The sequence below is a fragment of the Lynx canadensis genome, chromosome A1 (genome assembly GCF_007474595.2).
Source record: "Lynx canadensis isolate LIC74 chromosome A1, mLynCan4.pri.v2, whole genome shotgun sequence".
NCBI classification, from domain to species: domain Eukaryota; kingdom Metazoa; phylum Chordata; class Mammalia; order Carnivora; family Felidae; genus Lynx; species Lynx canadensis.
Genome location: NC_044303.2, coordinates 234,166,082 through 234,188,463, shown reverse-complemented (window position 1 = coordinate 234,188,463; position 22,382 = coordinate 234,166,082). Strand labels below are relative to the sequence as shown.

Below are 22,382 nucleotides of genomic sequence, written 5' to 3'. Positions count from 1 at the left end.
GCCTCAGGGCTACTTATGCCCGAGGTGGTTTATTTAAGCAACGGGACGGACATTTTGCCACTTATTTTCGTTGTCATTTGTCCCGATGACTCCCCAGGCCCATGACCATGGTTTTTGAAACGACAGTGATGTGTTTGCTCTCTGAGCAAGTTAGCATGCTAAATATTGTTCTGGGAATCTAAGAGACCTTCCTGAAACCATAGCCCGTGTCCCGGACAAGAGCTGTGCGTGGTACTACTCTCTGTGCTGAAATACAGACTGTGACAGGGATGCCAGCCTGAGCTTAAGGGCCTCTTTTGAAAGCGGAAGATTCTCTGTACTTGTCCCGAGTTTAAATGACCACACGCTGCCATTGAGGGTCTGCATTCTAGGTGGGCTTGTCAGGACGTGGATCCAGACAGGTGGTGGCCTGGTGGCCCGAGAGGTAGGCTGAGGTCACCGTGTGCGAGGCTTCAGATCAGAACCTGGGAGTGTGGGGAATCACACGCTGCCCACACCCCTGTCCGTGTAGAAAGAGGTCAGCCCCTCCGGTTCCCCGGCTTGTTTGCAGAACTGCATGAATAAGAACTGCCCTCGAGGCCGTGTTGGGTGTGAAACACAACAGTGAGGCTCCCAGAGATGGCCTGGGTGCCTCTTCCGGGCTCTCCCTGTCCCCTCTCGCCATTGCCAGAGCAGATGAAGAGCGAATCTGCCCCTCTGCGTACTGGCGAGTAGCCCCAGACGGACTCGGCGAGATGGGTGAGGGTGTAGGGACGGAGGTTCAGCAGGTTTACTTGAAGTGCCACCCAGAGTCTCGGGGGCAGTGTCTTCCCCTGACCCTCCGCCGCCGCATCCTCCACATGGCCTCCCCTGCGTGTCTGTGTCAGATCCCCCTCTTTCTCTTAGAAGGACATAGTCACTGGGCTCACGGGCCACCCTAAATGCAGCAGGATCTCCTCCTGAGGTCCTTAAGTCAATTACACCTGCAGAGCCTATTTCCAGAGAAGGTCACAGTCATATTGCAGGTGAGGACTTGGAACTGTCTTTCTGGGGGACACCACTGGATCCATTCGACTGGCTTGGGATGGAAACCTCGGTCTTCCTTTGGGGGCCTCCCCATGAGTTTCCAATGAGCTTGTCCTTCAGGAGAGGGTCCTGCGGCAGACGGCACTGGGGAGGTGGGATGCACAGACTTGGCAAAATGTCACTTTCAGGCCAGTGGAGATGGTCCCAGAGTGCTCCGATTCCTTTAGTGGGAGCCTTACCAGGTGTTTCCTGTGAGGCGGTGGCATCACTCAGGCGACCTGAGCCACCTCTAGTACGGCTCACGGAAGCCCCGCCAGACCCACGCGCTGGGCTTGCTGCCTGCCCTGTGCCACTTCTCCTCGTTTCACTTTGTCCGTCTCGAGGGTGTATCCGTGGCTTCCTGATGCCACCGTCATGGACTGCTGAGTAGTCTTTGAGTTTAAAACCGGCCACACCACTGGTGGAGCCCCCAAAACCCGAATAATCAGTTGTCCAAGTGGGAGCCCTTTTCCAGCAAGGGCAGAGTATGATTTCTGTAGGTTACAGAATGTGGCAGATTTGGCGTTAATGTAAAAAATTTAATATAAACAAACATTAAGAATACCTCTTCTGAAATCTTTTTAAAAAATGTCTCTATATGAAGTAAAAATAAATTTCACACCGGAGGAGGAGGAGGAGGAACAATTTTTGAGCATATCGCACATGGCTTGAATCGAGTCTCCTTGATGAATGGTCATTGTCTTTCAGGTTCCAAAATGTGATTTTTTTTAAGTTGCCATCTGTGCATAAGAGGCTGTGTGTGTGTGAGTGTGTGTGCACATGCGAGTGTATGTGTGTGCATGCACGTGTGCACTTGTGTGTGTGTAAGAGGCTCTGTGTGCACATACGTGTGTGTGCGCGCACGTGTGTGCATGTGTGTGCATGCAGGTGTATGTGTGTGCCTGTATGTGTGGACACATGCGTGCACGCTTGTGCACTGTGCACACGTGTGTGCACTTGTGTGTGCACACGTGTGTATGTGTGTGCCCGTGTACTGCATCAGTATAAATAGCCAAACCAATAAAACAAACAGACTTGCAGCATTTATTTCTTCTTTGCATGTTTTCATCAGGAAGTTAGTCTCTGTGCTGAAATACGCCTCGTCCATTAGGCCCTTCTGTTACAGGAAGATTCTTTCAAGGGCTGTTCCACCATAGTAAATTCTTGACATCACAGGAGACCCAACGTGATGCCAAAATCAAAGACACCTTGGCCAGTAAACAGGCCTCTCTGTTTCTACAATGTCAATTAAAGCAGTTTTTAAGAAACTGTTTTAAGAAACCATTAAATTGTGCGACATCATAAAGCACGAATGCGTGTTTCTAGCAGCAGGCACCGTCTTAATTAAATGATACCAGAACGAACGTTTGGGTAAACAGAATGTCATTCTCTTAGGACAATGCAATCCCAGATGAAAAAGTACAAAATTTTCAATGAATTCCTAATTACAGAATTTGTGGTAGGGGAAAACTGATTTCTAGATAATACAGGCAAAGTGCCATGCCTGAGCACGATTATTTTTTGAATGCAAATTACCAAACAGTGCCCTCTTTCTACTAATGTATTTCCCGTTTTTCATTTTTTCATTGTTTATGTTCTATTATGCCTCCTCTCAAAAGATAATTCAAGGCACCTTTTATTAACATAACTTGGCCAGAAGCGCCCATGTCACTTACATGCCTGTTTCCCTGTTCCTGAGGCTGGTGCTTTCCCGCACCTGCTTCTTTGCAGATCCGGGTGAGGGGTCGGGTGACAGACATTTGTGGGGAGCAGCGGGCTCCATAGGGTGGGTGGCAGTTCTGTGTGGGGGTTCTGTTTTCAGTTTTGTTTTTGTTCTTTTTATTTTCTCTTTAAAACCTCCGCTCTCTGGCAGGACGAGATGCCTATTGGTTCTTTACCTCTGTGTCCTCTTGTAACAGAATGAATATTACTGTAGGTTAGACTTCTTGTGGAAGAACAAGTTCAAAAAAGAGCGGGAGGAGATAGAAACCATGGAGAACTTGAACCGCGTGCTGCTGGAGAACGTGCTGCCCGCGCACGTGGCCGAACATTTCCTGGCCCGGAGCCTGAAGAACGAGGTGGGGCACGCTGGGGCAGCGGGCAGGGGCAGGGCGAGGAGGTCCCGGCTGGGGGGGTCTGGGGGGCCTGGGAGCCTTCAAACGCCTCAGTGCTCCTGGTGTCCTGTTGGCCTGAATTGGTCTGTTCTTCAAAGATAATGATGGGCCAACTGGGAATAGTGAGTTCGAATCACCTCCGAACGTGTTAGCTTGAGTGTTGATTCATCATTCCTGGCTTTCCTTCCCCCATCACGTGACACTCTCAGGGTGCCATGTGAGGCCCTGGGCTTCCAAACAAGTCACAAAAGTGGCCTCTCCGTGGTGTGAAGGGCCGCCTGCCTTACCAGCACACCACAGACACTGAATCAAGGGGCACCATTAAGGCATGCATACCACACGTCCACTGTTTCATTGCTGGAAACTTCCCTGAGTGCCTGTAGAGGGCCTTGGAATTTCAAAGATGGGAGATGGACAGAGTTTAGAAGTTGTCCATACAAGATCAGGTCACAGACCAAAGTCTGCTCTCTTGAGGATGCAAATGGGGATTTCTTGGAGCGTCTAAAGGAACGGATATTTAACTAGAATTGGAAAGACGGGAGTGTCGTTTTAGCGTAGAAACGGCTTATGAAATGAGACATCGTGAAATTTCTTTCATATTCCTAACTTACGGTGAGTCAGCAGATGTGTCTACAGTGAGAAACACGTATCTGAGCTCTCACTGTGAGCAGAGGCCTGTGTTTGCCATCGCGGACACAGAGAAGGTCAACCTTGATGACACTAGAGTACAAACTATCTCAAGTGACAAGGCCTGAAGCGGTATTTTCCTGTAGCACATTTTTGCGGGGGGGGGGGGGGTGTATTTTCACTTGGACCGGGCCCCCAGAGGGAGTGACTCAGAGCCCACTGCCTGGTGGTTGTCCCTGCCAGGTCTCAAAGTCCCCAACCTTCTATCGTAAGAGAAGAAGTAGAAAATACCGCAGAGCAAGCTTTCAAGAGTTCACATCCCATCTCTGCCAGTTACGGCTAAGTGGCCTTCAGCACAGCACCTAAGCTCTCAAGTGCCTCAGTTTCTTCATCTGTAAAATGGGGGCAGTAATAATACTCGCATCATAAGCACAGAGTGAGCACCAAATAGCACATTTAATGTTGACGTTGGCTAGAAAGCACCAGGGAGGGGGTGAGGGGCTGGGCATCGCCCCCTCCTCTTACTGGAAGCGTGCTGGGTGCGGCAGGCCGCCTGGGGTCCCGCCAGGAGGTCTGGTTGGCTGTGGAGCCCACCTTTCTGTTTCTTCCGCTCTTCTCTGAAGTCCGTACATCTTCAGCAGCCGGTGTACCCGCTGGCCACGGATAACGAAATCACTGCGCTTGTTAAGAAGGAGCATCTGCCCTCGGTAGTGACGTAAGAGCATCTTTCTGTCTGTGTGCCTGGCTGTCAGTTCGGCTCATAAATTCAGCGTGTGCCTACTGTCGCCCCTGCCCTGTGGCCACGCTGGTGCCGGGCCTGGACACAGAGATGAACGGGACAGGGGTGGCCCCATCGCCCAGAGGGGGACTGCATCCCCTTGTCTCCAAGCACACTCGCGGCGTATCTGCGGGAGCCCAGACAGGCCGCCACTGTGAGGAGGTAGCTTGTGATACTGGAAAGAAGGAGCTAGGAAGTAGCTGGGGGATGGATGCTGGGGTTGGCGGGGCGGGGGTGGGGGCGGGGGCGGGGGAGTGGAGGAGTGAGAATATTCTGGCCGGGGGAGTGCCTAGTTCAAGCCCTGACAAAGCCTGTGGGATTAGCCCTGCCCCCTTGCAGACCCTTCCTCATGTCTCCCGAGGTCTCCCCGGACTTGGGGGAATCCGTGGATTCTCTCTGTTCTTCCCCGTCGGTCTGACTTATTCTAAGTGAATGCCTGAACCCAGTTCCCTCTTGGAAAATGGTAAGGAATGGCAGGATGGGTCAGGAGCAGAAACCTAGCAGGGGGTAGCGTGGGCTTGACTGTCCCGTCCACGCCTAGGCTCTGTCACGTGGACTTGGCCTGCTCCGTCCCTGGGCTGAGCCCAGTCTCTCCGCTCATAACAGGGAAAGAGCGGTGCCTGACCTGGCAAGCTGCCTTGAGGGGGTGGGGAGTGGGACGCCTACACGTCGCTTCCCCCGAGCATCCCTCCAGGTGAGGGGGGCATTTGACATCCCCGGACACGGAGTCCCACGTCCACACAGGTGGGGCCCAGCCGGCAGGGAGGTGCCCGTGCCGCAGCTGACGGTGACTCGTCTGCCTCCTGAGTGGCCCCCTGCCGCGTGCCACGTCGCTGAGCACAGCTCTCGCGTGCTCCCAAGAGAAGGGTGACCTGTCCCTTCGAGTCTCATCAGCGCTGCCATTTTAAGAACTGGACGCACACAGGGTCCCCTGTAGCCTTCACCACCCAGATGGGCTCCCTGGGGAAGCACTGTAGTGGGGGGGGGGGGGCAGGGTGGCCTAGTGGGTGGGAGTCCGGGCTGTGGTGCTCCCTCTCTGCCCGGGCGGTTGGGGGCGGGGGGGGCTCTTTGGCGACAATGTAGGAATCGGCACAGGTAGATGGAACCGGTCCTGTGCTTTCTTTCTTCCTCTGTCAGCTAAAGAAGGCAGGTTCCTCGTTGCGGGGGGCGGGTCCCCTCCCTGGCCAGTCCATCCCCGCGTGTGCTCGGAACCTGTTGGGCCCCGAAGTAATCCCAGGCTCCCAGCGGCAGCTCGTGAGGACGGCCTGTCCCCGCCTGCAGGAGACAGCGCCTCGCCCCAAGCAGCCTGCAGGCCCGGAGGAAAAGGGACGCTTGCTCCAGTTCCAGAGCCGTTCGAACTCCCGGCCGCAGCCAGGTGTCACAGCAGCCACGTTAGGGGTCTTCGGGTTTTCACTCAGGGCCACGCGGTCCCCACGCACCATTAGATGTGTTCTCTCGCGCTGCTGATTGTGCTCAGGAGGGTAAAGCGCCGCACGCATCTGAAATCGGGGGCTTCGGACCAGGGGGACAGTCCTTGAAATGACCGCTTCGTTCTGCTCCGCTGCGGGCCGCAGGCTTCTCCGTATGTAGTTAGACAACAGACAACTAACTGCCCTGGGTGGTAGCTTTCCATAGTTCACTGCCAGTCTTTGTCTGTTGGGTTAAATACAGGGGGGCGGGGGGGGGGGTGCAGCTCTACAGGCAGCCGCTCTAAGTCTCGCGGATTAAACAATTTCAGGGACCCCCACGGGGCGCTGCGCCGTCAGGGCGGCCGGGAGAGTGCAGCCCGCTGGGCAGGGAGGGTTATGCTGTGCAGTTGCTGGAGATCAAAGGGGGGGTGTAGGAGATTCTGCTGGCCGTGATCCTCCTGGGGAAAATCCTGAATGCAAAACAGCTCGCGGCGCCCGGCTGAACAAGAAAGAGAATCGCTAACCGGCCGTCTAACGAGCACCCCGCCGTGATTCTCAGTAAGGGATCGTTAGGTTTTGGGGGGGCGGGTTTCCCAAAGACTCCTAACAAGGTTACTATAAGGAGACTCATTGGAGCGCATGAACTGTAGCAAACTCCTGGCCCGTCCTTCTGCTCTCCCCACCTTCTCCTGTCCCGATCTGACCCCTCTGTCCTCGACTGACTGTCCTCGGGGGACAAGACATTCCCCAACCAGCCATGTATAATCCCGGCCTCATCGTCCCAGGCCAGCCAGGCGGATGGTGTTCAGCCTCCTGCAGCTACACAGTAATGGCATGTGTGCTGTTCAGCAGCGCGGATAACGTCAAGGACCTCCGGGGTCAGGGCCAAGGACGTGTCCCCTGCGTGAGCCCTCTCGCACCCCGAGGCTTCCTGGGGAGGAGGTTCGGCCGTTGTGAGAAATGCAGTCCCCTAGAGGGGGGCCTCTTCTGCTGGGTCCCAGAGCATGGCTGACACTGGGGACCGAGAGAGAGCCCCGCGCCCACGAGCAAGGCCTCCCGAAGGGATCCCTGCCGCGCGGGCTCCGTGTGGCTTTCCTGGGCCCCGGGCCAGCTCTCCTCCACCTGCTGGGCCCCGCTTGGCGGCCGAGCTCACAGGTTCGGCCCCAGCCCTGGCACTTCTCAGGCCTCCATCCTCTCAGAGGCTGTTCCCAAAGGTAAGAGCAGCAACTCACGCGAAGCTTCACAGCGGTGCCTGGCCGGCAGTCAGCACTCCATCTTAGTTTTCTTTTAAGCAAATATCCCAGATGTATGCAAAACTTAAGAGTCACTGCCCCACTGGAACTTATTCATAGCTTCAAGGAAGCCTCCTTCCCCCCCCCCCCTTTATGGGGCCTGAAGAGGGCAAACCTCCATGGAACCCCTTTGCCCTCAGACCAGCCGCTGCGCCTTCCCGGCTCCTCCTCCGGGGGGAGGGCTGAGCACCCACGCCATCCGAATGCAGATACCCGGGTTACCTTCAGAGCGTGGGGCAGACAGGAGCAAGCCTTTCAGTCCCACCACCGACATTACCAATGCACGGTTTTCTGGAACAGTCCTTGGGAACAGGACACACGACCTAAGCCGGGACCGATGTTAACAAAGAGCCTTCCTTCACTCTGGTTCTCCAGGCCACCACGTGGATGTTCAGAGGAAATGAATTTCTTTTCAGAAGCAAAGCGTGATTGAATTACAATCACATCCCCTAAAAGCTTTGACTTCAACGAAAACCTGTGTGCGGGCAGAGCCCTAATGGGTGCCGCGGGTGCCTCTTCCTTCGGGCATTCGCTTCGCTCAGAACTTCTGCAGTTTTCTCCCTCAGCTGCTGAGGGTTCTTGGCCAGACGCAGGCGACAGGCCATCCGAGCTCAGGGAGAGAGCTCTGCGCTCCTGGGCCGGAGCCCTTGAAACCGCCCTGTTGTAGCGGGAGCTTTCGAGATGCCTCTTGAGCAGACATCAAAGCCAGCTTTCATCGCTTGTTGAAAAGGCTACATTTTGTCACTGCAGTCTACCCTCTGCCGAGTCGCCAGGTGGCGAGAATGGCGTGTGATTCTGAGCCAGGCGGCCGCGTTGCTGGCGAACTGAGGCTCGATCAAAACAGGACACAGGTGTCGCTGTGGGTGTGCAGGCATTCACCAGGTGGGCGCACTGTACCCGCCTTCCCAGCCGTGAGCCCCACCGCCACCGCCTCCAGGCAGACCCTCTGCCCTGATCCCCGTAGCCAGGCTGGCATGCCCCCAGCACCTCCGGAGATGCCTTCGTGCTTTCGAATTACTCCAGTCCCCTGAGTAAATGAGGAATCCGATGACAGCTGGGAAGAGGATGCTAAATGGTGAGCACACAGTCCGTTGGGGGGGGAAATGTGGGAGGTGGGAAGGCCCTCCTTTGCTGCAGAATGGACCCGTAGGAGAGAGCACGGATGTGGAAGTTTGGAAACTGGGTGCGAATGGCAGTTCTGAGCATTTTCCAGGGCATGCCAAGCGGACCTAAAGTGAATTTCGGCCTTTGACACAGACAGGAGCTCCCATGTTCCACAGGGGGCGCTAACCGCTTGCTTTACAAGTGCTCTGCTGGAAACCTGATTGCTTGATTCTCCCCCCTTCCCTCGCAGGGGGCGTAGGAACGGGCAGGGGACTGGGGGCTGGAAGAGGGGTGCTGGACAGGACGTAGCGAGACGTAAGCCCCCCGGGGATCGTCCCTTCACCTCCAGCCTTGTGAATGCGTCAGAACCTACTCAGCCTGACGTGTGTGCCCTGTGCTTGTGTCGCTGAGTGGTCCCGGGGAAACACCTGCCTCTGGGGGACACAGGTGACAGGCGGGTCCCTGATAAGTGGAAAATGCAGACGGAAGGGGCTGGCGGAAGTGTCTGAGCCAAGAGAGTTGGGGCTGCGGGTGGGCAATGTCATGGGACTGTCGGGGCTTGGGAGAGCAGAGGTTGATGAACGTCGTTCGGGGACCGAGCGAGAGAAAGGCAGTTGGCACGGGGTCGTTGGCGATGGCCGTTGTACAAAGCCACCTGGAGGGGTGGACAAGCCCCGGCAGAGAAGCTACAACGATAGCCCGAGAGCCCGGGGCAGAGATGGTCACAAGCAGAAGGGAGCGTATCATGCACAGCAAGGGAACCTCGGGCAGGGTGTCCAGGGATGGAAGAAGCGACAGGGAGTCTTCCAGCCACCGATGGCAATGACCACCCGGTGTGAGTGCCCAGGGAGCATGGGTCAGTGGAGCGCCTTCCTCCTGATCACACACTTCTGTCCCTGTCCTGCACCCCTGGAGGTTTGGAAAGCCTGGCTGAGGAAGTTGGGGAGGGTGGAAGTATAAGTGTGAGTAGAGACTGTGGAAGCCAGGCGTGCCCTCTCCCCCACGCTGCAGACCCCTCCCTGTGGGCCCGTGCTGGGGAAGGGGAAGAGCCCCATGTCCAGCTAGGTCCTGAGCTTTGGCCGCTTGTTGAGCCAGGTGCGTTAATTATCGACAGGAGGACCCGAGAATGACAGGAAGAGTCATGGGGTTGTCCCAAGTCTTCATCCACGGGAGGGTTGGGTTGGAGAGGAGCTGGTCTCACTCAGCAAACTAAAAGGGACAGCGGGCACAGAGATGCGGTGGCTTTCTGATTGTGTTTTCGTTACTTGAGCTTCTTTGGCAGAGTGGTGACGTGTGAACAGGCGTTGAAAGGACACGTGAGCTCGTTTCCAACTCCAAAGCGCAGTGATCCCTTCGGGCAACAGTGTGCCCAACAAGAGTCATCCACTCTAGACCTGGACCTCCAGACTCTCCTGGGAGTCTGCCCACGTGCCCTACCCCCATACCTAGATCCTCTGGAAATACGAGCTACGGTCAGACCACCAGCCAGTCGGCTTGTGGTCCACTCTGGCCCCAAGATCAACCCAAAGACCTGAGTTTGGGGTATGGTTCTAAGCCTTGCACGTTTCCCTGGCTCCAGAGAATTTATGAAGCTTCCCATTGGTGAAGTTTCCCTGTTTCTCAGGAGTAGCCCTCGAGGCTGAATCAGGGACTGGGCGGGGGGGCAGAGGTCCACACTCATCCTTGGTGTTTCAACGAAGGTCCCAGGAAACTGATCTAGAGAGAGAGTGGGTGAGCAGTTTGCAGCCCAAGCCCCCAGCAGCACTCAGGCACCTGCAGAGTGCCTGACCAGGGTTCCAGAGATTAGTCCTGGCCCCTAGGCCCACTGGGAGCCCTGGTGCATCATCTGGCTCCCCCAACCTTCTACTTTGTCATTCAGCCTGTGACTCCTAACCAAGGCTGCCTAGCAGAATAACCCATGGCCCTTTTCAAAAATGATGCGCAGGCTTGGAGCTCACCCCAGGGCCGGAAAACCCACCGGTGACTGTCCCATGCATTCCTGTTTGTGGACAGTGGAATGAGATAACACATCAGACCCCTTCCAATACATAGACCTGATTTTATTGGACCCCAACACAGTGCAGTTCAAATGGACCCTCATCCGAACTGCAAGTCGGTCCAGTCTGGCAATTTCATCGTCTCCCACTCCTGTACACCCTTAAGGACCCCCACGGAAAGGAGAGAGGTAAAGCGACATGACCTGCACGTGGGGCGAGGCCCCCACCGCCCCTGCATCTGGGCAGCACGGCCTGCGGTCATCAGGAGATCCAGGTTCAAGGGTAAAGTGTAGCACCTGTAAGAGGGAACTCTGCATCAGACTTGGTAACTGCGACCTTGGGCAAGTACTGTAACTGCCCTCTGCCTCGGTCTCCTCATCTGTACGTTGAAGTAAGAGTGCCGGCCTCATAGGATTGTCATCGGGGGTAAGTTACTTCCTGTGGAGTGTTGACAGCTGCCCCTGTCAGGCAGCAGGCACTGAGTCAGTGCTGACCGCTCCCGAGCTTATTTTTAACCATCGTGCCCCAGACGGTCACTCTGGCCAGTATCCACAGACAGTGGTGACATGCAAGGTGCAGAAAACATTTCCTTGTCTTGCCAGATATGCTCCTTTTCCTTAAGAACAGGGAAGTCAGTGGGCCACCACATGGGTGGCTCAGTCGGTTGAGCGTCCAACTCTTGATTTTAGCTCAAGTCATGATCTCACGGTTCCTGAGTTCAAGCCCTGCACTGGGCTCTGTGCTGACAGCTTGGGACTCTCTCTCTCTCTCTCTCTCTCTCTCTCTCTGCCCCTACCCCCCTCTCAAAAATAAATGCATAAACTTAAAAAAAAAAAAGAATAGGGAAGTCTATGAAGTTTATACTTCTCTTATAAAACTGGCATCGTTAACTAGCAGGGACTTCTAGGGGGTTGTCTCCCGGTAAACCCTGACTCCCCGGCTTAGCATTGCCAGGCCCTGCAACTTGACAGTCATCTGTGTCGCAGGTTGTCTTCCCAGGATATCAATGTTCACAGCAGCAGCTTCTCGGACAAAGAACAGGTCTGCGCGGTGAGCCAGCGCAACCATGTTGAGAGCAGAGTGGAAAAGAAAACCCTTGGTTCTGTCGTTCATGTGTTTTATAGAGATTGTGAGGTCGTAGCAGAAGGCATTACGGGTGGCTGGCCCTGAGAACAGGAAACTGACTTGAGGCTAGCTTTTCTTGGAAGTGGTTGTGACCGTCCATGGGCCGCCATTGGCCTGCTGTGTTTGTGAGGAGACCTCAGTGGGGAAGAACGGCTCCTTGGAGAGGCCACCAAACCTGGGAGTTACAGTGCTGCCGAAGTGCGCTCTCCCAGCGGGGGGATTCGTCTCGTGCCTCAGAGAGCAGAGCTCACTACAACGTTCATGCAGAGTGGATTGCCTCACCCTGCCAGGCGCACAGGAAGTGCCAGTGACTTGCGTTCTTCCATCCACGTTGAGGGCGGCCATCTTGTTTGACAGAACTCTCCTCATATTTCCCGCGGAGGGAGCGTTTCCCTGGCGCCTGGCCTTCCTGCCTATGTCATGCCACCTGAGGGCCCTGATGAGCCAGCGCCAGTGGGGGGACAGGTCCTCACACCCAGGACCAGCCTCTCTGCCCACATAACAACCCTTCCTTTCTCAAACCTTCACTGAACTTCAAAGTTTCATTGTGTGTTGAAAAAAACTATGGAAACGCCTTAAAATTGTATTTAGAAGACATTGTAATTTTATTCATGTCTATGGATGCAGAAGTATGAGCCTCTTTGTATTTAACAGCAAAAGCCTATCTTGAATAAACAGAGTTGGCGTTTGATTCGATGTGGATAAGTAACCCAGGGAGTCTCGTCGGTTCTTTCTGGGGTAATTAAGAGGTAACTTGAGGAGCTCCTCTCAGGAGACACTAAAGAAAAACAGGCATAAAGACCTCAGTACAAAGGATGTAGCCATGACGATGTAGTCATTTTAGGCATTTTAGTATAGTAGTTTGGGAGATCGTTTTGTTGGCCTTCAGTTGCTTACAGGACATTTCTTTCTGAAGCCAGAAGTCTGTGATCTCTTGTAATCGTCGAAGGCAACGATGGCAGAGTTTTGCCGGAAGGACACCTCCTACTGGCTGCTAGTGGCAGTGGAAACACTGTGTTGAGGGCTCAGCCTGCATCCTACTCCTTAGAAGCCCTCACCTGCCGTCATGGCCGGCGTCCGGAATGGGCCAGGGGCTGGTTTGGGGCACATGCAGGGGGGCACCGGGTGATTTCTTCACCAATCCCCGCATAAAGAAACACTTGTCTTAAAAGCATGTTTGTTTACAAGGTTTCCTAGTGCTCAGCTCTCGCTTTCCTCCCGGGCAGGAGTTGTACCACCAGTCCTACGACTGTGTCTGTGTCATGTTTGCTTCCATTCCGGATTTCAAGGAATTCTACACAGAATCGGATGTGAACAAGGAGGGCTTGGAATGCCTTCGGCTCCTGAACGAGATCATCGCCGACTTTGATGATGTAGGTACCCGAGAGTTACCCCTGACAGGCCAGGGTGGCCCCCGTCCCACGCTTCGGCATTCTGGTGGCCATCCCATCTGAAGTTAGTCCGATCCTGTGGCGTGTCTTAATACACGTCTCCTGGTGTAATTATTGGTGGCTGGACAAAAATTAAAGCCTTTTGCTCTGTTATGGTCCTTGACTAATTTTGGAGAAATGATATATTTTATTTGTGAGGTAGTGTGTTCCCTAGGAACCAGTACCAAAATCGGTATCAATAAAATGTCTTTCCAGTTTGCTGGCGGATTTTCTCAAAAGGCTTGAACTCCAAGGAAAATACTTGCTTATCGGTTGATACAAAAAGAAATAATGAATGTATTTATCATAGTAGATGACTGGCGTGTCTGTCTCGGCATACTCCAAGGTCAGATATCAACTTGAACTGTGCAGGGATGATACGCTCTATTATTGAAAAAGCAATATGGATGAGGGATAATATATTTGAGAAGGGACACAGTATATGTTTCGTAATTTGAAATACGTATCATTTTTCAATTTTCAATATTCTGCCTACATGGAGAATAACGTGTTTTGTTTGCTGATAAGAACAAACACACCAGTGGTTTTAAGGATGTTGCTGCTACATCGTTCTTATAAATATCAAGCAAAATATAGCAACATTGACATCCATGAACAGAGGTTCATCGGGATTCATGGAACTTCGAAATACCGTGACGAAATTATTTACGTAACGTGATGTTTGCAGGCCAAGCTTCCAAATGTTGTGTGCGACCTGTGCATTTCTCTGTTCTCACCATTGTCAGCATGAGATTGACTCAAGACTTATGGCGAAGTAATGACAACTAGTGCCTCCCATGGTTATGCCAGGTTCCTGGTGAGAAACAGTGGCCTATTGGCTACAGCTGCCCCTCAGTGAAATAAATGCTCGCCAGTACGGGTGGGCGAGTGGCAGGGCTATTTTGGGCTGGATTGGCTCATGGATATGAGGTATAGGCATTTGCTAATCTGCCTCAGACCCTCTGACATGGAATCTTGAAAGAATCCCTTCTGAAAGCAGGAGTGCCGACAAAAGGTCAGGAAGATGTCCCCAGCCTTCAGTTGGTGCCTTTGGCCTCATGAGCAGATAAAGAACCTTCCAGAGTCTCCTTCCCTTCCTCTCTCACCCCTTCGTTCTCTTTCCTATAGCCTCTGCTCTTATTTTTACATTTTCTCCATCCCAACCCAAGTCCTAATGTACTTGGCCGGGGAGGAGGCAGTGGGAGCTGGTAACTGGTACCAGAAACTGGGACAAGAAGTGTTAGGGTCAGAGCTGATGGGGAGAGCCATCCTAGATAATTATTCCCTTTACATCGAGAGCTCAGAGGCAAAAGCCAATTCTCGGCACTATAAGTGGTCATAAATCACCCTCACCATGCAGGGAAGACCTCCCTCACTGAATCATACTTTTGTGTTTGGCCTTTTAAACACAGAGATGGGAAATTTATTTGAGACTGTTATCACTTGCATCATAATTTATCCCGGTTCCTTCCCTAGGAGATTAAAAGGTAATTCATGCTAATTGGAAGCATATCATTATGCTGCAGTTCCTTCCAAGGACACGCTCTTCGTGGAGTGTATAAAGCGTTCTTTCTCAGCAAAGCCCGAGGTCGCAATGTGAATAAGCAGCGGTTGGAATCGTTCATATTCCTATTGCCGTGAACTAGAACTGGAGAATGTCTTTAGACACTGCACCCAACTGAGTAACTGAACAGTTGTCATTGCTTCACAGCTGCTGTCCAAGCCGAAATTCAGTGGAGTTGAAAAGATCAAGACCATCGGCAGCACGTATATGGCCGCGACCGGTCTGAGCGCTGTGCCCAGCCAGGAGCATACCCAGGTACGGATGTGTCGGCCGCACAGCAGCACACTGAGCCTTGGTTCCACCCACGGATCATCCCTGGAGCCAGAACGGCCACACACTAACTCATAAACTGTACCGTGTGTACAACCTAAGCCTCCGTGATTAAGATCCTGTGAAAAAGGATGAGAAATCCAGAGGCTTCTGAGGGTCCGGTCACAGAACCCCTTTCTCCGGTCAATAGGGATAGGAAAAAAAAAAAACCAAAAAACAAAAAAAGATCTGGTCGCTGCTTGATTCCAGATAAATCTACAAGAAAGTAGATTGGAGTGGTTTATTTTAAGATGGCTTATTAAAAGATGGCTCCTAGTCTTTTGATTAAAAACAGTGTGGCCAAGGGTAGCTGGGTAGCTCACTTGGTCTAGTGTCCGATTCTTGGTCTCAGTTCAGGTCATGATCTCACTGTTAGTGAGTTCAAGCCCCGCATGGGGCTCTGTGCTGATAGCTCAGAGCCTGGAGCCTGCCTGAGATTCTCTCTCTCTCTCTCTCTCTCTCTCTCTCTCTCTCTCTCTCTCTGTCCCTCCTCTGCTCTGGCTCTCAAAATAAATAAATATTAAAAAAAATTTAAATAAGTAAAATAAATAAAAACAATGTGGTCAGGGCACCTGGGTGGCTCAGTCGGTTGAGCATCTGACTTCCGGCTGATCTCACGGTTCATGGGTTCGAGCCCCACGTCAGGCTCTGTGCTGACAGCTCGGAGCCCGGAGGCTGCTTCAGATTCTGTGCCCCCCTCTCTCTCTCTGCCCCTCCCCCACTCACACTCCGTTTCTGTCTCTTAAAAATTAACATTAAAAAAAATAAGTAAAAAATTGTAAAACGTGACCAAGGGGCACCTGGGTGACTCAGGTGGTCAAGTGTCTGACTTTTGGTTTCTGCTCAGGTCATGATCTCAGAGTTTGTGAGATCAGCCCCACATCAGGCTCTGTGCTGACAGCGTGGAGCCTGCTTGGGATTCCGTCTCCCTGTCTCTCTGCCCCTCCCCCACTTGTGCTCTCCCTCAAAATAAATACACAGTAAAAAAAAAAAAAAAAAAGAACCAATGCGGTTAAAAACCAAGCTGACCACTTAGAAATTTGGTTGAAAAGGTGGCTTGGGCAAAACTGAGTTATCTTCAATTAACTGTAGTTTTGAGAAGGTTTTATGTTGTGTTTTGTTTCTGTGTGTATGTATGTGTCTGTGGATGTGTAGATATGCTTGTGTAGACTGTGGTTCAATAAACAAGACCCCCTCCTTCCTTTTAGGACAGCGGGCTCCCTGATGGCACCGGCACAGATTTGCTGTGAGGCAGGGGTGGGTGCATCTGAGGAACAGAACTTACCAGAGCACAGCTTGCTGTAGGCAGGCCGACTCCCCCCCGAGAAGGGAAGGGCTGAGCCCGGAGCCGCTGTGCCCTCTCCCGCGCCTCCCACAGACCGGATGGAGTGAGAGAGGGACAGAGGGACAGCGGCATGCTGAGCAGAGCTCCTGCTCTTTTCCTCAGTATTCATGGGCCGAGACTAGAAGGCGAACCATCTGACTCAAAGTTAACGCTAGCGGTTTTCCAGGGGAATGGGTAACACGTATCCCATTTGCTCTTCTCCTTGGGTTTTTGCTCCCAGGTTATTATTTCGCAACGGGTGGGCATTACCTGAGTAATAAGGAAAAGTAAAATGGCAGCAAAAGAAACTTCAGAAGAATCTTATCTTGGGTTCTGAGCAGTATCCTTCCAAGCCATCTTGGCGCCAAAGGCAAAAGGAAGAACGCGTCGCGTCGCCCTGTATAAATGGTAGCGTATATTTCTAGTGGTTGGATTTTTACTGACAGAATATTCAAGTGCTGACAAAACTATTGGGAAATTGGAGTATATAGGTATGGAAATGTATAACGCTATTTTAATACCAATTAGTACCTTAATTATACCAACGACAGAACTAATGGTAATTTTATCTTCCTGGCTTTATGGAAGCAAACTTCTACCTTTTTAACACCTTTAGTGTCGTGCGAAAAGTTAACCATTAAAGAAAAATAACATGAAGTCTTATATATAGCCCTTTTGCCTCAGCCTCTAAGGCGTTGAGCAAGGCGCTGTCGGAACTTAGCTGTCTCAGTCAGCGAGGGGGCCGCCATAACAGAACACCACAGGTTCAGTGGCTCAGAGAGCAGACATTTATTTTCCCCCAGTTCTGGAAGCTGGATGTCCCAGATCAAGTTTCTGCAGGATACATCTCTTCCTGCTTTTAGATGGCCCCCTTCGTACTGTGCCCTCACATGGTAGGAAGGAAGGAAGGAATGAAGGAAGGAGGAAGGAAGGAAAAGGAAGGGGGAAGGAAAAGAAAAAGGAAAGGAAAAGGAAGGAAGGCAAGGAAGAGAGAGAAGGAAAGGAAGGAAAAAAAGAAAGGAAGGAAGGAAGGAAAAAAGGAAGAAAAAAGGGAAAACGGAAAAAAGAAGAAGGAAAAGCAAGTAAGGAAGAGAGAAGAGAGAGAAAAGAAAGAAGGAAAAAAGAAAGAAAAGGAAAGAAGAAAAGGGAGAAGAGAGAGAAAAAAGAAAAAAGAAAGAAAGAAAGAAAAAAACGAAAAGAAAAGAAAGAAAGAAAGAAAGAAGAAGAAAGAAAGAAAGAAAGAAAAAAAGAAGAAGAAAGAAGAAAGAAGAAGAAAGTAAGTTAGTTCTTAGTGGGGAGGATTTTAAGACTTCAAGATAGGAATTTGGGTTGGGACACAATTCACACCACATACTTACCTTCATTTAAAATTTTGTTACATTCCTTCTGGATTTTTCTGCATTTTTATTTTTAAAATACTGCATTAGGATGTCATTTATCATGACTCTTGAGCTTTTTGGTGCCTCCTTAAATTCTGTGCCTGAGGGGGGCGCCTCACTCACCTCCTGTCATCTGGGCCCTGATTCTGAGGCCTCCCCAGCTGATCTCCTCTCTCGGAGTCATTTAGGGCACTTGGCCTGATCACGCCCTTAGCTCACCGGTAGCCACTTTCTGATCCCTTGTGGGGCTCAGCGCGGAGATTCTCAGAGGCGTCGCTGGTGTAGACCCACTCAGCATTCAGCGTGTGGGGTGGGCGCATCCTCCCCTGTCCCGTAAAGCCTGACGCGTCTGCCTGTCTTCCCTGACTCTGCCTCCTCCAGACCCCGGCCCTGCAGCCCACGTCTCTCCTTTCCCTCGGGCACACCCTGTGGACTGATCGCCCACATCCACCGCCTTTATCTTTCCCCTTCCCCTCCCCCCCTACCCCCCCCCCAATACCAACAACAGAAATCCCACTCTTGAAGACCAGGAAGCACTTCCACATTCCAGAGCCCCAGCCGGGTTGTGTACTCCTCCCGCTCGTTCTTGAAGTCCTGCCTGCAGCGTCCGGTAGAGCTGATGGCCCCCTTCGCCTAGAAGTCCCCTTGTCTGTCACCTGCCCGTGGTCCATCCCTTTGGGACACTGTCCGTGCTCTTGCCCTGACAGCTGCTCTCAGTCAGGGGTCTCCATCCATCCCCTTTGCGGATTCAGCCCCTGCCAAAACCGTCACCTGCCACCCTGATCGTGGGGCCGGACCTACCATTCCAGCTTTCCAGGGACAGCCAGTTCTAACCCCCTCATCTTCTTCCCGTCCCCCTCCTCCCAAAACGGGGCCCCAGCCATCCCCTGTGTCTCTGAGGATGGCGCTGGAGAGCCCCATCTCCACTAGTTCTCCAAGTCGTTCCACGCGTACTGAAGACACCATCCACAGAGGCAAAGCTCCGACTTTCACGGAAGCTTGTCCTGCGCCCTGACCTGAGGAACTGTGCCTCCTCTGACCTCCTGTGTCTAGAGCCCATTTCCCTGCCTCCCACGGGCAGCGTATCACTTTCAGCTTTCTTGCAAAGGTGCGTTTCTTATCCACCATCCAGATCGTAGGGCCCTGTCGTAGGCGGCGTCCCCAAAACCCCCAGCAGGGGGCGGTGTGCATGGCGACTACTCTGGCTCCTTGGCGGAGGACAGAACAGTGGGTGGCTCCCTTCCCTGTTTCGCACACCTGCCACTCCCGATCCAAACCCTCTCCTTCTTCCCCCTGACGTTTCCGAACACTCGCAAAATGCCTCCTGAGTCTACTTTTGACAAGCCTGAGAGATCCCCCCTCCTAACCATCCGTGTTACAGATGGAGAAGGAGAAACTGAGGCACAGCAGTGAAGTAACTTGCCCAAGGTCACGGAGAGAACAAGCAGCGACAGACTCGGGCTGCCAACCCTGGGGCAGGGCTCCCCTGTTGGTCCGGAGCTCTGCCGCTGCCTCGTGGGCTCCTTCACCACCCCTCCCACGCCACGTTCATGTCTGTGCCCGTCACTCACTGCTGCTTCCTGCCTCACTTTAGCCCACCTCTCCTGTCCCACCTGCCCCATCCCTCCTGCCTTCCTCAACCGCACCCACCAGACTGGCCTTCTTAGCCACCCCTGGGCTGCTTCCCAACTTCTTACCGGTCACCCCTGTCGATAAGCTCGAGTGGAAAAGAACATGAGTCTCAAGTGAGGCCACTCATGACTTAGCGCAGTAGCTAAGCTTTCTGCGCTCCCGTGTCCTTACATAATGGGGAGCGTGCCCATTTCATAAGGCCGTTGGGAAGACTGCATTAATATGCAAAATACTCCTTGGCCACAGTAGGTAATAAAAATGCTAGAAGCCATAGTAATACAGTTGTGACTTGTACACTGTTTTGCATATTGTTACTATCGTGCCCTCCAACAGAACAGCTACGAGGGTTTCGGACATAAATGCAATAGGATATGTCGTCATGTCCCTGCAGAGAATGTACTCCATATGAGCTATTTCTATTTCGGGCATTAATTAGATCTTGGTAAGGTCATCCTAGAAATATTTTGAAGTGCAGTGAAAGTCTGCTCCAGGGAAAGCACATTACGTTTGATTGGGGTGGGGGGATAACACTTGATAAATATCAATGTAGATATTTGAAATGAACATGTCTTCTGCCTTTTGTAACCCACCTGTAACCTACCTACTTGTTTTCCTCATTGTAAGCCAAAAAACCTTGCTACGTATTGTTTGGCCAAATGTTTAGTTTGGCAACAAGAGACATTCGATTTGCAAAATATATTGGGTTCATCAAGGATTAATGTGCTTTCGTTAAATCCCAAAAGAGGCAGAGTTATCTGGGTAAAAGCCTTTTGAAATCGAGCTCTTACGTGTAAGATGAGAAAACCTCCTCATTTTCTACTTGGGGGGCAGCATAACTTCTCCATTGGGAAAACGGATGCATAGCAGCCTGTCAACACCTGGTCAGAGTAGGGCTGACCGCCTTTGTTTGGATTTTTTAAATGAAACGGTACATTCTGATTTTAAGCTGAAAGGCAACGTGACAAAATGGTCGGTTGCATTATGCATCACAACTGATTGTTTTTAAAAGAAGCAGGCATTTGTCAAGAAACGAAACGTCAGACTGAGAACAGGCTGGCGTGCTAACCCCACTCGTGATTCCGCGAACACGCGCCTGACAAGTAGGCGTCCAGGACGGAAGTCAGCAGCCGGCACCCCGCCCCCACCTGCCAGGACCTCACCTGCTTGCGGGACGCCCAGGTGCAAAGCCTCCTGCTTGTTCCATGCCACAGCCTTTGCACGGTAAACCCTGACAGCAAATTGTGGTCCCAAGTATGTTTTTCTTGACTTACAGAGTCCTTTTTTTTAGAAAAAGGACATTTCACCAAAAAATTATCATTTCCAGCTTCTCCTGAAAACTGGTACATTATCTACCTGATCTTCATCCCCGATGACAGAGTCCATCAGCTGGAACGTAGAAGCAGCTGCTTCATCTAGACTTGAGCGTGTTCTCAGTTTGCCACGCTCCCCACGACTCCCTGTGGCCCCATTCCCTCTGCTGCACTCTAGAGCCTCGCCTCCTCGACCTCCGAGGGGCTCTGTGGTTTATGAAGACCATCCTTCGTGGCCTAGTCAATGACCAGGGTTTCTCTGGCCATAGCCATTATATAAATGCTTCTGGTCTTTTTCAGAGAAACATCACTGACAACTTAAATAGGTTGAAACAAAAACACAAGAATGAAAACTTTGCATTCAGATTCACGCTTGGATTATATTATTGCTGTGATAAACCAAACCACGAGCTCTCATTCACAGTCTCAAGTAGATGGATACCCATTGCTGGCACCACTTTGACAAGAAGTAATTCGTTGCTCCAGAAAGTACAGGGGAGGGAAGAAGCAGACAAGCAGGAGGAGGCAGGGAGGTTTTATTCTTCACCCTGGAATGAGCACTGGTGCTTTTTAAAATTTTAGAAAGCATTTGTATTCCTAGTCTCTTTTTAGTCTATTTAATTATTTTATTTGTTGTAAGTAAAAACTACTTGATTTTACAATCATTTAAAAATGAGTTTAGTATTTTTACTTCTTATATGCCAACAAATTCAGCAGCGGACCCAGAGTGGCAGGTTGAGGGTAGTTACTAAGCACTACCCTTGGCTCCATCTGGTTCTTGCCCAGTTCACGCCATAGAGACACCATTGCGGAGGGCGCCAGCGTGTCTCCTTTATTTGGCTCCCCCCGTCCCCCAGGTGAGTTCCCAGGCTCCATACGATCAGCCCATGAGATGCCTACACTCGCGCATCCAGCGTATTAGCAAAACTGAGTTGCCAACAAAGCAAAGAAAAAACGTTTCCCATCCGCATCCGGCGACTCAGGTTAATGGCTCCGTCTCAGGCTCGGCTGTTCTAGGTTTTACTGAGCTCGTGGGACATCCAGCAGGTGTTTCCTTTCCCCACTGTGGCAAGCGTTCCCCGAAGTTTACAGTCCGGGAAAGGCGTGTGTGCAAACGATTCCAATGCCGGGTGACGTGGAGAGTGTCTGGGAAAACCGGAGACAGTCTCGGTCAGCCCAGGCTGCCCTAGCAACCGCCAATAGACTGGGTGACAACATACCTTTACTTCTCACAGCTCCAACGGCTGGTATGTCCAAGACCAAAGCACCAGCAGGTGAGATGTCTGGCGAGGACCCTCTTGCTGGTCTTCCGGTGGCTGTCTTCTCGCTGTGTGTCACCTGGCGGAAGGCATAGAGAGGAAGCCAGCTGTCCCCCGCCCCTCCTAGTGAGGGCGCTAATCCCATTCACAAGGACTCCCCCCACATGACCTAACCCGAGGCCCCACCTCCTAATCCATCACCTGGGGATTAGGCTTCAACATGGGAATTTCTCGGGGGTGCAAACGTCCATCCACAGCAAGGGGCCTCTGCCAGGTTGACCACGGGAGAATCGGGGAGTCGCTCTGAGACCCTCTGCTCCCAGGCTCCTGGTAGCTAAAGCACACCTTGAGACTAATTACCATAGTTCCCTTTACTGGAGAAAGTAGAAAACAGTTCGGGTCTCTGCTGAAATGAAAAGCGGCACCCGATGCTGTGTATTTCTGTACAAACACCAAAGCTACCGTGATGTGTTGTAAGCAGAGTGAAATCTCTTCCTGCTTTCGTGCTACTAACAGGAAGCTGCAAACCGAAAGAAACTAAACCACTGATCTTCACTATATCCACCGAGAGTCTCAAAGACACTGGAAATGGCAGACTTTTAGGTCATTGTCAAAGCCGGGCATCCCCGTAGGATGCCCAGTGTGTTCAAAGGGAGAAGGTTCTGAACGAGGGCATGAGACAGTT

The 22,382-nt window shown here is 52.0% G+C and overlaps 1 protein-coding gene and 1 long non-coding RNA gene across 2 annotated transcripts in view; one reads left to right on the top strand and one right to left on the bottom strand.

Moving 5' to 3' along the window:
- The window catches only part of ADCY2 (adenylate cyclase 2), a 404,823-nt gene that overhangs the window by 366,852 nt on the left and 15,589 nt on the right, over positions 1-22,382 (top strand). The window contains 3 exon segments of the mRNA XM_030332755.1: positions 2,964-3,122; positions 12,717-12,863; positions 14,632-14,739. Coding sequence (XP_030188615.1) covers positions 2,964-3,122; positions 12,717-12,863; positions 14,632-14,739 — 414 coding nt within the window.
- LOC115525529 lies at positions 21,130-22,168 on the bottom strand. Its single transcript, XR_003972388.1, has 2 exons — positions 21,884-22,168; positions 21,130-21,776 (listed from the first exon to the last, which is right to left on the bottom strand). It is a non-coding gene; the product is annotated as an uncharacterized LOC115525529 (long non-coding RNA).